This window comes from Podarcis erhardii (genome assembly GCF_964252035.2).
Source record: "Podarcis erhardii genome assembly, chromosome: 17".
Classification (NCBI taxonomy): Eukaryota; Metazoa; Chordata; class Lepidosauria; order Squamata; family Lacertidae; genus Podarcis; species Podarcis erhardii.
The window spans coordinates 31,377,991-31,391,691 of NC_138515.1; the positions used below are offsets into that span (position 1 = coordinate 31,377,991).

General features: G+C 46.0%; 1 protein-coding gene across 3 annotated transcripts in view; it reads left to right on the forward strand.

Annotated features, from left to right (window-relative positions):
- Nucleotides 1-1,141: 1,141 nt before the first annotated feature.
- CLTA (clathrin light chain A) overlaps nt 1,142-13,701 on the forward strand; it is a 29,429-nt gene continuing 16,869 nt past the window's right edge. The window contains exon 1 of one of the 3 annotated variants that reach the window (XM_081845612.1): nt 1,142-1,513. In XM_081845612.1, coding sequence (XP_081701738.1) covers nt 1,297-1,513 — 217 coding nt within the window. In that variant the 5' untranslated portion in view covers nt 1,142-1,296. The remainder of the gene's footprint in view (nt 1,514-13,701) is intronic. The other 2 variants (XM_081845613.1, XM_081845614.1) reach the window with 2 other exon arrangements.

Here is a 13,701-nt window from a genome sequence, read left to right on the forward strand (position 1 = left end):
CTCATTTTGATCTAGTTTTCAGGGGTGGGGGGAAACCGCCATTGACCGTTGCTGTGTTTTTATGCCAACTGTTTATAGAGATTCTTATGACTGAGAGATACCCCTCACGTGCCAAAGAAGGATAGGACTTTCTTTTTGTATGCGACAACAGCAGCAAGAATACACATCGCAAAATATTGGAAGACACAAGATCTACCCAATCTGGAAGAATGGCAGATGAAGATGATCGACTATATGGGACTGGCAGAAATGACCGGCAGAATCCGAGAGCAGGGAAAAGAGTCGGCGGAAGAAGATTGGAAGAAATTTAAAGACTATTTGCAGAAACATTGTAAAATTAAGGAATGTTAGAATGTTGGACAGAAATTAAGTGGTTTCCAGCTGTAATGTAAAGGTTGAGCTGTAAGTTAAAACAAGTTATAATAAGGATTTGCTGATTTAAGAATTTGAACTGGAATACAAAAGGGGGAGGTGAGAGGAGGTCTGGGAAATAAGTTAATGGAAATAAGAAATGGAAACCGTATTTGTTTTGTTCGCTTTTTGTTTTGTTTTGTTTTTTTGTCCTGAACTGTGTACTTGTGTCAAAACAAAACAAATTCCTTCCAGTAGCACCTTAAAGACCAACTAAGTCAGTTCTTGGTATGAGCTTTCGTGTGCATGCACACTTCTTCAGATACACTGTGTACTTGTGTGTTTTCGTTTTTTGCTTTTTGTGGGTTGTTTTTTTTATGTATCAATTTGGAAACCTTAATAAATATTTATTAGAGAGAGAGAGAGAGAGAGAGAGAGAGAGAGAGAGAGAGAGAGAGAGAGATACCCCTCACGAAACCATTCCGTCGCCGTCTTCCTCACAGCGCGACCGAGAGGCAAGTGAAGGGGGTGGGGGAGGAGGAAGCCGCCTCAGCAAAGCGCCGAGCGGGCCGCGCATGCGCGCAATTAGGCCACGCCGCCCCCGCCCCCGCCCCCCTCAGCGGAGAAAGACGGAAAGCGGGGGAAGGGAGGTCGATCACGTGCGGCGCGCCCCGCCTAGCCCGCCTCCTCGGCGCGCTGGTTGGCTTTCCCGTTTCCGTCCCCCTCTCAGCCGGTTGGTGGCGCGGCGCCGTCGCTCTGGGGAGCTTTCCGTCTAAAAGGAGCGGGGAGGCAGTGCTTGGAGTTGGCTGGTTCGCGGAGGCCGGAAGTAGTAGCCGAGTCCGTTAAACGGCCTTTCCTTGGGCGCTCTTCGGCTTCTCTCGCTCCCGCGCGCGGCCCGTTGGCTCCTTCCTGCCCCGCCCCTCCCTCCCTCCTCTTGAGCCCACCATGGCCGAGTTCGATCTCTTCAGCTCCCCTCAGCCGGCGGCGGGAAACGGAGCGCTGGGCGGCGGCGGCGGCGGCGGCGGCGGCGGCGATGAGGACCCGGCCGCCGCCTTCCTGGCCCAGCAGGAGAACGAGATCGCGGGCATCGAGAACGACGAGGGCTACAGCATCCTGGAGAACGGCGAGGTGCCGGCGGGGATGCAGGAGGGGCTGTCCGCGGGTAAGCCGGGGGGGGGGCGCGCGCGGAAAGCTGCGTTCACGTGATGGCTGGCACGTGTGAACGGGCTGACGCGGGTATAGTTACTCCTTCACGGCTTAGAACTCTTGCAGTATAGGTGAGGGGGGGGCTGGCAACTGTGGGGTAGCGCGTTCATGCGGCGCTTGTTCGGAGATGGGGCGGAGTAGAGATTAAGGGAGCGAAGGTAGTGAGGGGTAGTGGTTGGAGCATGCTAAACAGTGTTCCAAACTGAGCTATGAAAGCTTAGGAGCTAAATGGCACCTTAAACCTAGGTTATGGGCGCAACAATGCATTGCACTTTTTTATAAGAATACAAAGCGGAAAATGAAGGGACTGCAGCTAAAATATTATGTTCATTTCTCACATGATCTAGTCCTTCCCCTAACCCCCCCCCCATATTCTTAAGAGCAGGGGTAGGCAACCTAAGGCCCGGGGGCTGGATGCGGCCCAATCGCCTTCTCAATCCATCCCGCAGACGGTCCGGGAATCGGCGTGTTTTTACATGAGTAGAATGTGTCCTTTTATTTAAAATGCATCTCTGGGTTATTTGTGGGGCATAGGAATTCATTTATTATTATTTTTTCAAAATATAGTCCAGCCCCCCACAAGGTCTGAGGGACAGTGGACCGGCCCCCTGCTGAAAAGGTTTGCTGACCCCTGGATTAGAGAGTCTTACCTGGGCGAGACCAGTGTTCAAATCCCCCACTCATGGCGTGACCTCGCGACGGACGCCAATCAATGCCTCTCAGCAAAGTCTACCTTGCAGGGTTGCTGTGGGAATGAGATGAGGATGGGCAGAACCATATGCGCTGCCTTGAGGTCCTTGGGAGGGAAATGCGACCAGTCAAGCGACTGGATCTCATCCGTTTGCATAGCCCACTTTTGGCCCCATTTCTGGAACACGAGAATCACAGTACATACAAGCTGCTACTTATTACACTTGGCCGATTGCATGTGTGAACCGACATGATCTGCCTTTAACTGTTTTCTGTAGTAAGTCAGTTTAAATTGCACAGCGGATCCAGCCACCGTTGTGTGACCCACCCAGGGGACTCTGTTCTAAGTCAATAAATATAGTACCGTATTTTTTGCTCTATAAGATTTGCTTTTTACCTCTTAAAAAGTAAGGGGAAATGTGTGTGCGTCTTATGGAGCGAATGCAGGCTGCGCAGCAATCCCAGAAGCCAGAACAGCAAGAGGGATTGCTGCTTTCACTGCGCAGGGATCCCTCTTGCTGTTCTGGCTTCTGAGATTCAGAATATTTTTTTTCTTGTTTTCCTCCTCCAAAAACTAGGTGCGTCTTGTGGTCTGGTGCATCTTATAGAGCAAAAAATACGGTAATTATCTTTGAAATGTATAGCGTTTTGATTTAATGTTCTCCTTAAGTGAAGTAAAAAAGATAAAACGTTTATTAAAAACTTGCCCACACCCAGAATTCTGCAGTTCAGATTTACTGCTTCTGAGGCAGCCTCTACACACATCTTAAGGATCAATTCTATTCTGTCCTCGTAAGTTTTTGGATTCAGCTGGGTATATTTCTTAACTATTTCACCCTAAGTGAGAGGGAAACACCATTAAGATTCTCACTACATTCAAGCTGCTACTTATTACACTTGGGCGATTTCATGTGTGAACCCGACACAGAGAGGGCCTAAGGCGCTCCTCTTGCTTCAGGCAGAAAATCCAAGCTGCTTCACTCTCCTTGCACCTCTGGTGTTAGTAAAAGTAACCGGAGCAACAGTAGCCTTTTAAACAATAACCCCCGGCCCCCAAATTTGGTGCTTGATGCAGTTAAATGGTGTACGGCAGTGGTGCTTACTCAAGAGTCAAGGAGAGCTGGTGATGCAAAGGGGCAGGGCTACTGGTCTCTTATTTTCACTTCTCTGATTGCTACTCTTTAGTTTAGATCCTGATCCTAATTAGCTGGGAGCAGGTCCCATGGAATCCAATAGGACTTACTTCTGAGTAGACTTTGTTAGAATTGTGCTTCTAATCCTTTTCACTATCCTCCCCCATCATTTTCATTGGTGGACAGCTACCTTCCCCTTCCCACATTTATTTAGGAAATGAAGCCCTCCAATTAAAAAAAAAATCACTCTTTTGGATCCACACCCAATATTATGGCTTCCCAGCAATTGGCAAGCCCAGGAGGCTTTGGGTTGCTTATAGGTAGGGCTTGACGGAGATGCCCATCCCTGTGTTTATTTCATTTTATCTTCTCCGAAGACACACGCTCTCAGAACATGGCGACTCCTTTTAAATGATTTCACAAAAAATGCTGGCTTATACAGTCTAGTGCGTCTTAAATATGCAAAATACTCTCAGTAAACCTTTTACAACAGAGGCATATTCTGGTGATTGTGAATTGCAGCGTCAAAGCAGTAGGGGCTCCCTTAGGGCTGTATAGCAGGCTAATGGGGGAGATGAGGCAGGCCATTAGCTGGAAAAGCTCAAGCCAAACTCTTAGTCACGTAGAATTATAGACTTGTAGAGTTTTATGGTACCCTGAGGATCATCTAGTCCAGTGTTTCCCAACCTTAGTTCTCCAGCTGTTTTTGGACTACAACTCCCATCATCCCTAGCTAGCAAGACCAGTGGTCAGGGATGATGGGAATTGTAGTCTGAAAACAGCTGGAGACCCAGGGTTGGGAAACACTGATCTAGTCCAACCCCCGGTGGGGCTCAAACCACAACCTTGAGATGGAGAATCTCATACTCTACCAATCACCTGCTGTGCTAGTGTTGCTCAGGGTTGCAGTTGTAATCTCCCAAAGCTTAACCCCACCCACCCAGGTTCTTAAAAACATGACCTTTTTTATTTTTGTCGCTCAGTTTCTGCAGGTTTCATTATAGTAAATCTCTTCAATTCCATCTTGTCCCCTGTTGATAGATATTTTCACAGTCATATTAAAGCAATAACTTGATCTGTTCTGTGGTTTCCTGTTGAGTTTTTTGATCACATGACATAAGCCAGTTAACACAGCCCCAATATTTTATTTATTTATTTTAAAACTTAGACCCTGCATATTTTCAAGAAACCCTCAAGGTGTTTTGTTTTTTTTACAGCATTAAAATGGCCAGACAAGAGAGAGGAAGAGAGAATACACACGCTATTTTATGGAATTTTGTTCATCTGTTTTATATACATCACAGTGGACTCTTCTGGGGAAGAAAACAATAAAGAACAAAATATAAATTATAGACATAATTATAAAACATACAGATCAGCAGCATATAAGATGGTAATAATGAGAAATTATCATTAACAAAACTCCAGAAAGCAATTAAATAACAAAGCAGTGATAAAAAAAGGGAACAGTAATTATAGCAGCAAAAACAAAAGGGAATAGGAAATGTGGGTTAAGTAGTGCTTGAGGGAGAAATTCTTTTTTAATCATTGTATGTTTTGTGGACTTGGGAGGCTCTTCTGAGTTCTGAAAGGTGGTATAAATTGATTTTATAAAAACTGGAGGTGAAATAATTTGCAGCAACACAAGAGATTACAGCAAACGACTTAACACACAACTGCAAAGCTGTCAAATGTAATTTAGACTAGCACAGAACATTGGTTGCGTTGTACTCCCAGCAACGATAACACGTGATCACTTCCCTCTGAAGCATAACTCAGCCTAGATCTGCCCAGTAGCAATTTTTCCTTTCCTGTGAGAGCTGTCATGCCCACAACATGGTGCGTCTTCTGCTATCTGCAGTTTTGGCTGATTATTCTCACTGAGAGGCAGGCTTAACTGTATGGATTGAGCTAGTTCTTCAGGGGCCTCAGCATCATCGGCAATAAATGAACTTGTCGAGTGCTAGAATGATTTGGGTAACGTGGTGGAGCCCAGTTAACTGAGTAGTACTGTATTTCTAAAACTAAAAGTACTGGGTTTTCTTTGAAACTTAAAAAAGACAGACTGCTGGATATGGACTAGTTCTTCAGAAAATCTTTCAGAGACATGAAGCAAACGGCTGATTCTCACCACTGACATTGCTAACTGGTTAGATCCATGCCAGTATCATCTCAGTGTACTCTTGAAACAGGTCTCTTGTATTCTAGGCATCTCTTAGCTCTTTTTAAAAAAAGAATACCTAGATGCAGGTTCATTGCAGCAGTAAATGAAAGTATTAAAATGTCTTAAGATAAAGATAAGCTGCCCAGTACTAGTTCCTTGGAGTGTGGTTAAACTGACAGCAATAGCCCAGCACCAAACATAAGTATTGAGCATAAGTAACGCTGACTCTGCAGCCTTACCCAGCTATATTTCTCCCCAGTGAGCTCATCTCTGGTATATCTAGTGCAGCTGAAGAAACGTGATGTTGCAGGCAGATTTGGGGGAAGTAAGACATTGGTTTGGAGGCAATTAGACTTCCCCAGCCTTTGTCTTGTCTTAAAATGTTTCTCCTCCTACTCCCCTTTATATCTAATTGAGGGCATTCCAGGTTTTAAGCGCATGGATATGTTGCATGCCATGCCATGCATTTTCTAGATTCTGGATGCTTGGAGTTATTAAATCAGCTGGTTGACTTATCTTTCATCAGTGCAGAAAGGTGTTGGCTTCCTCTGGGACTGAAGCACATTTGGTGCTAGGAATTGGGAAAGCGAAACATCTGGTTTTTAAGAATTGGCAGTTCTCTGCTGTTTCACTTTTTCTAAAAACAAAAACCTCTGCATCATTAGGTTGAAACAGTTGATTGGAGAATTCCATATCTGATGCCAGCTGCCTTGTAAGAAGGAAAAGACCGTTTGAGAGATAGATTCTTCTTCTCCAGCCCCTGTGGTTTTCAAATTGTAATCAGGAAAAGACAGGCTCATCAGTGAGATCAGTATTTAGCAGATCACTTGCCCATGCACCACTGGAGAAGATGACGAATGGGTACCACTACGAGAGAGCATTGATCATGTTCTAAATCACTCTTCCATGGGTATGTGGTTGGCCATTCAACATGGCCAGTGGACTAGATAGGCATTTAGTCTGACCCAGCTCCTGTATTTTGCAGGACAGCAATTAACACTTAACAGACCTAGTTAGTGCCACATGTGAGCCAAGGGTATCTCTAGAACATGCCCTTGAAGCATCTGTAGCATTCTGGTGTAGTTTGGCAGATGCGCACAAGTTTTATCAACGCAGAAATGGTTTCCTGAAGGTAAATGTTTGAATAGCTACTGGCCTACTTTATTGGAGGTTATAGCACTGGCTGTTGTTTTTTAAAGCCCTAAATGGGTCATGACTGGGATATTGAAGCAATTGCTGCATCCTATATGGTCCTTCCTGTCTCTTAGGATCAGAAAGGGAGGCCCTTCTGTATGATCTGGTATGTTTGGCAAGCATATGAAAAAGGGCATTTCCCATTGTTTCACTAGGGTTGTGAAACCTGCTCTAGGATATTTGCCAGGACTGTTTTCCCTGGTGTCTCCTGAAGACATTCTGGTTTCTTCAGGCATTTGGATGTGGCTTGACTTGCTCTTAATTTAAACCGCTGGTCGCTTGGGTTCTGCTTTTGAAAATGGAAAAGTGGGATCGAAATTAAGTGCGCCGATCTCAATAGTTTATTTACTGTTAGCACTTCAGAGAAAGATGCTTACTAGCACTATTGTCTTTGGCCAAATGACCCACACACAGTTTAAAAAACAGGAAATGGCAATATAGAAAAACAATCTTTTGCACTATAATGGGAAAACATTTTCATGGAATGTCTGCTTTTTGTGACCAAGTACATGACAAATATGCTGATAGGAAGTTTGACTTGGACTTAATTCTTGTTTCAGGTGTACTGGGCCAAACCTTCAGAAATAGGATTCACTTTAAATCCGGACAGGCTCTTTCATGAACTTACTATCGTTGATGGATAGAAATAGGGCATGTATTAATAACGAAGTTGCCATTTTATGCAAGCACAGTGGGACTTGCATTCCACTAAGCTTGGTGGCACATGCTTCTGAAGAAATTTCAAGTTACGGTATATAGAGTTATGTGGAAAGATACCCAACTGGACTTGCTTAAGAGGTGCTAATGAACTCTTTATCTTAGAATTCTGAAAGGCTTTGCTTATTTTTGCATGTAGAAATTGCCTTTCTGCAGGTTGATATAAACAGGGAAAGAGAAGCAATGAAACTAGTTAAAACACTAACAGTACCCTCTCCCATTGCATACGTGGCATTTGCCAGGATCCATCCCCTCTTCTGTTGAGGTGAGAGGTAAGTAGTAACCTGATTGGCTACCAAGATGCCTAAGAATTGTGTACCCCTACCAGTGAATTTTTACTTTCATTTGTGATACACTGGTAAATAGAAATACGTTGGCAAAGGCTGTCCAATTTCTTTCTTAATGCAGAGCGAAATTAACTAGCTATATGCGGACGAACTGCTTTTTTGCACCCTTGTTAATTTTAAGCACTTAAGCAGGGAGAGCAGCTGGGGATTTTGTGGATTTACTTTTTATAACTCGTAACCTTCCAGACCATCTTATTCAATTTGTTGCTATTGAAATGTGTGGCTTGTGCCAAGCTCGACTCTGATTTGGAATGAAATACGGTATCCCAGTGGTAGTTGTGGCATCTTAGGTGCTTTATTGAAACTACAGTGTGAGTAAAATTACATAGTAAGAATGACTGTTTTACGAGTGGGTGTCTATGAAAAGATGCCCTGGAGTATTCTGTAAGAGAGCTGATGACTCAGTAGCTTAGCAGCATTCCTCATATCTAAAAAGAACAATGTGGATATCCTGCGGTGATAGGTGATGGAGAGAAAATAACATTTCTTCGGATTTTCAAAAACTGAATTTCCCAGCGATCTTAATACACAGTTTGTATTACTACTGTCATTCTCATTTCTGGATATTCAATATAGATAAGCACTTCTAAAAGCAAATATTCAAATGTTTTATGAACAGCCATTGACAGATTCCTGTAGCTGTCAGTATGACTGCATCACCACATAGGCCTGGTTGAAATACTTACCTGGGCAGTAGTTCTTGGGAGATGGAAAGGTGGACATGTACCCTTCTCCTCTGTACACCTAAAGCATGGGTAGGCAAACTAAGGCCCGGGGGCCCAATCGCCTTCTAAATCTGGCCTGTGGACGGTCTGGGAATCAGCATATTTTTACATGAGTAGAATGTGTCCTTTTATTTAAAAGGCATCTCTGGGGTATTTGTGGGGCCTGCCTGATGTTTTTACATGAGTAGAATGTGTGCTTTTATTTAAAAGGCATCTCTGGGTTATTTGTGAGGCATAGGAATTCATTCATTCCCCCGACAAGGTCTGAGGGAAAGTGGACCGGATCTCTGCTGGAAAAAGTTTGCGGACCCCTGAACTAAAGTAATGTACAGTGTTAAAGGTAAAGGTACCCCTGCCGGTACGGGCCAGTCGTGTCCGACTCTAGGGTTGCGTGCTCATCTCGCTCTAGAGGCCATGAGGTGGCGCCGTCCGAAGACACTTCCGGGTCACGTGCCCAGTGTGACGAAGCTGCAGCTGGCGAGCCAGCACCAGCGCCGCACACGGAAATGCCGTTTACCTTCCCGCTATAAAGCGGTACCTATTTATCTACTTGCACTTAAGAGTACTTTCGAACTGCTAGGTTGGCAGGAGCTGGGACCGAACGACGGGAGCTCACCCTGTTGCGGGGATTCGAACCGCCAACCATGCGATCAGCAAGTCCTAGGCACTGAGGTTTTACCCACAGCGCCACCCGCGTCCCAGTAATGTACAGTGGTACCTCGGGTTAAATACTTAATTCATTCCAAAGGTCCGTTTAACCTGAAGCACCACTTTAGCTAATGGGGCCTCCTGCTGCCGCTGCACTGCCAGAGCACGATTTCTGTTCTCATCCTGAAGCAAAGTTCATAACCTGAAGCACTATTTCTGGGTTAGTGGAGTCTGTAACCTGAAGCGTATGTAACCTGAAGTGTATGTAACCCGAGGTACCACTGTACTATATAGTCTTTTACATGGAAATCCACATGTACAGTAATTCTTCTGAAATAAAGGGGCAATAAAGGATAATGGAAATTGAGTCTCCATGGAGCCGCTGCATAATATATTACTTTGGTTGCATTGTGGAGAAGAGGTTGATGCTCTCACATGAATGGATTGCAATGCAAGTGAGTGTCAGAGCTCTGCCCTGCATCTTCCCAGTGTGGGCCCCCATTATGTTCCCACTTCGGAACTTTATTTTTATTCTAAGAATATACTTATTGGCACACTAGTACTTCACTTATTTATCAGAGCAGACTGTGTGGGGTGAAGAAACCATGTCTGGCCCCCATTTTTGAAAATATAAAGTCTGGCTGTTACCCGGATCTGTCTTGTGCCTTATGCATATTCCTGGTTAGGTAAGAAGCAGATGTAAAGAGTCCTTATATAACAAAGCTGGAAATAAATTTTGCAGCCAGACCAACATAAACTGCTTTTGCCTTTTACGTGTCTTTGAGAGAACGCCATATTTAGCAGTTGAGGACAGAATCTGTTATTAGCAGAAGATGACTTTTTGCATTTTTGAGACTTGTACTCCCTTAAACTTCTAGCCAATACTACACAATTGGGCTTCAATTTGCTTACCATAGTATCCTATTATATATGAACTGGGAAAGAGTGTTACCAGTGTGAGGACAAAGCAGTTGCTTTCAAGTCCTGGTTTGCTCCATTCCTCAAACCAGTTTCTCAGAAACTCTGGTTAAATTACTCAAACTGTCTTTAGTGTGCAGCTTTAAGGCTTGTGCACATTGTGGATTAATAAGGTGGACTAGTGAGTTTGCATTTGTTTGCCTCTCTTCAGGCCTCTGAATTGCTGCGTTGGATTACTTTGCTCGAAACATTGTTTTAGCGGAAAGATGAGATCATTGATATAGAGCCACATGTCGCATATATTTTCATGTTCCCCATTCTTGATGTTTTGCCACAAGGGTTGGCAATCTTTTAGCCCCAAGATCCACATAAAGCAGCGGCTGGGCAGTTTGGCGTAGGCTGGCACAAATGAAGGGTCACTATGAGAATGGCAAAAGCTTTAGTGTATCTTAAACATGTTCTTTTATTTTCACAATAATGTTTATTAATTTTCATACAAAAGTATAACATAAAAAAGAGAATAGACAATACTAAAGGGGGGGGGGGAGAAGAAAAAAGAAAAAGAAAAAAAGAAGAGAAAATAAAGAACATAAAATACTTCCCACATCCCGTATACTACCACATACACTAAAACTTAATTAGTTAATTAAAATCTATCTTCATAAACATATTACTTGACTTCCTCTGATCTCTTCCATCTGAATTTCCATGTAATTAAATGTAGCAGTTTCCAATATTATCATTTGTTCTTTTTTGCCTTCCAATGCTATTCCCTGAGCACCACACAGCCATCGCTGTCATCTGAGTAGTATGAAGTGCATTTTAGGACATCAAATGCTAAATAGTTCCTACTTTGGCAAGGCTTGCACAGCTTAGGATGTCTACTGGGCTGCATACATTTTGGTCTTACAGCTTTTTTTGACTTACAGTAGTCGTACCTTGGAAGTCAAACGGAATGCGTTCAGGCGTCCTATTGGGAAGACCCAGTTTTCTGAGTGCATGTTCTGGAAGTTGGGCAATAGGGGCAGTACAGGATTCCTTTTGGTGTACCGACCTCCCCGCTGCACCAAGGATTCCCTGCCCGAGCTGCTTCAGGTCGTGGCGGATGTTCTCCTGGAGACACCTAGCTTGGTCGTCCTAGGGGATTTTAACATCCATGCCGACACGACCTTACAAGGGGCCGCTCGGGACTTCGTGGAAAGCATGGCCTCCATGGGGCTGTCCCTGAATAAGTCTGGCCCAACCCATAGCCGCGGACATGCCTTGGACCTGGTGTTTACCTCTACGGATGTTGGTGATCTGACACTAAGTAAAAGCGAAACGAAAGAAGTGCCATGGTCAGATCACTTCCTGGTGCAACTGGACTTCTCCGCGACCCATCCCCCCTGCAGGGAGGTGGGACCGATTCGGATGGTCCGCCCCCGCCACTTAATGGATCCAAATGGTTTCCAGAGAGTGGTTGGGGATGCTTTATCCCATGTTGATGGCCTTTCAGCCGATTCCCTGGTGGCCCGCTGGAATGTGGAGTTAACCAGGGCTATTGACTGTTTGGCTCCGAAGCGCCCTCTCCGATTGCATGAAGCCCGGAGAGCCCCGTGGTTTTCCACGGATCTGAGGGCAATGAAACAATCGTTGAGACGGCTAGAGCGCCGGTGGCGGATAACTCATTCTGAATCTGACCGGACACGGGTTAGAGCTCAACGTCGAGCCTACCAGGTGGCGATAGCGACGGCGAAGAAGACTTTCTTCACCGCCTCTATTGCATCTGCAGAAAACAGCAGCAGGAGACTCTTTCAGGTGGTTCGCAATTTAGCGGAACCACCTGTAACATCGGGGCCCAGTTCGGGCCACATGTTCTCCTGCAATGATTTTGCAAATTTTTTTGCAGATAAAATCGCTCAGATTCGGGAAGAAGTAGACTCCACCGTGGGAGCAGGGCCGGGGCGGGAGAGTGCTAGAGTCCTGTCTGGTCAAGTTGTGTGGGATCAATTTCAATCTGTTACCTCCGAGGATGTGGACAGGCTGCTTGGACGAGTGAAGCCAACCACCTGTCTCCTGGATCCTTGCCCATCCTGGCTTATAAAAGCTAGCCGGGAAGGACTGGGCGATGGGCTTCGTGGGGTGGTGAATGCTTCCCTCCGTGAGGGAGCCTTCCCAGACCCGCTGAAAGAGGCGGTTATTAAACCGCTTCTTAAAAAACCATCTTTAGATGCGGCCACGATGGCCAATTATCGCCCAGTCTCAAACCTCCCATTCTTGGGCAAGGTGATTGAGCGAGTGGTTGCTGAACAACTCCAGGCACGCCTGGAAGAAGCGGACCATTTGGATCCCTTCCAGTCGGGATTCAGGCCTCATCATGGGACTGAAACTGCCTTGGTCGCACTGGTTGATGATCTCCGGCGGGCTAGGGACAAAGGTGAGAGCTGTTTCCTAGTTCTGCTGGATCTCTCAGCGGCGTTTGATACCATCGACCATGACATCCTTCTGGACCGTCTTGAGGGGCTGGGAGCTGGGGGCACTGTCATACAGTGGTTCCGCTCCTTCCTCCTGGGCCGTGTTCAGAAAGTGGTGGTGGGGGATGAGTGTTCAGACCCCTGGCCGCTCACTTGTGGGGTGCCTCAGGGTTCTGTCCTCTCCCCCATGCTTTTCAACATCTACATGCAGCCGCTGGGAGGGATCATCAGGAGGTTTGGGCTGGGTGTTCATCAGTATGCAGATGATACCCAGCTCTACCTCTCTTTTAAATCAGAACCAGTGAAGGCGGTAAAGGTCCTGTGTGAGTGTCTGGAAGCGGTTGGAGGATGGATGGCGGCTAACAGATTGAGGTTGAATCCTGACAAGACAGAAGTACTGTTTTTGGGGGACAGGAGGCGGGCAGGTGTGGAGGATTCCCTGGTCCTGAATGGGGTAACTGTGCCCCTGAAGGACCAGGTGCGCAGCCTGGGAGTCATTTTGGACTCACAGCTGTCCATGGAGGCACAGGTCAAATCTGTATCCAGGGCAGCTGTTTACCAGCTCCATCTGGTACGTAGGCTGAGACCCTATCTGCCTGCGGACTGTCTCGCCAGAGTGGTACATGCTCTGGTTATCTCCCGCTTGGACTACTGCAATGCGCTCTACGTGGGGCTACCTTTGAAGGTGACCCGGAAACTACAACTAATACAGAATGCGGCAGCTAGACTGGTGACTGGGAGCGGCCGCCGAGACCATATAACACCGGTCTTGAAAGACCTACATTGGCTCCCAGTACGTTTCCGAGCACAATTCAAAGTGTTGGTGCTGACCTTTAAAGCCCTAAATGGCCTCGGTCCAGTATATCTGAAGGAGCGTCTCCTCCCCCATCGTTCTGCCCGGACACTGAGGTCCAGCTCCGAGGGCCTTCTGGCGGTTCCCTCACTGCGAGAGGCCAAGTTGCAGGGAACCAGGCAGAGGGCCTTCTCGGTGGTGGCGCCCGCCCTGTGGAATGCCCTCCCATCGGATGTCAAGGCGATGGACAACTACCTGACATTCAGAAGACACCTGAAGGCAGCCCTGTTCAGGGAAGTTTTTAATATGTGACATTTTAGTGTATTTTTTATCTCTGTTGGAAGCCGCCCAGAGTGGCTGGG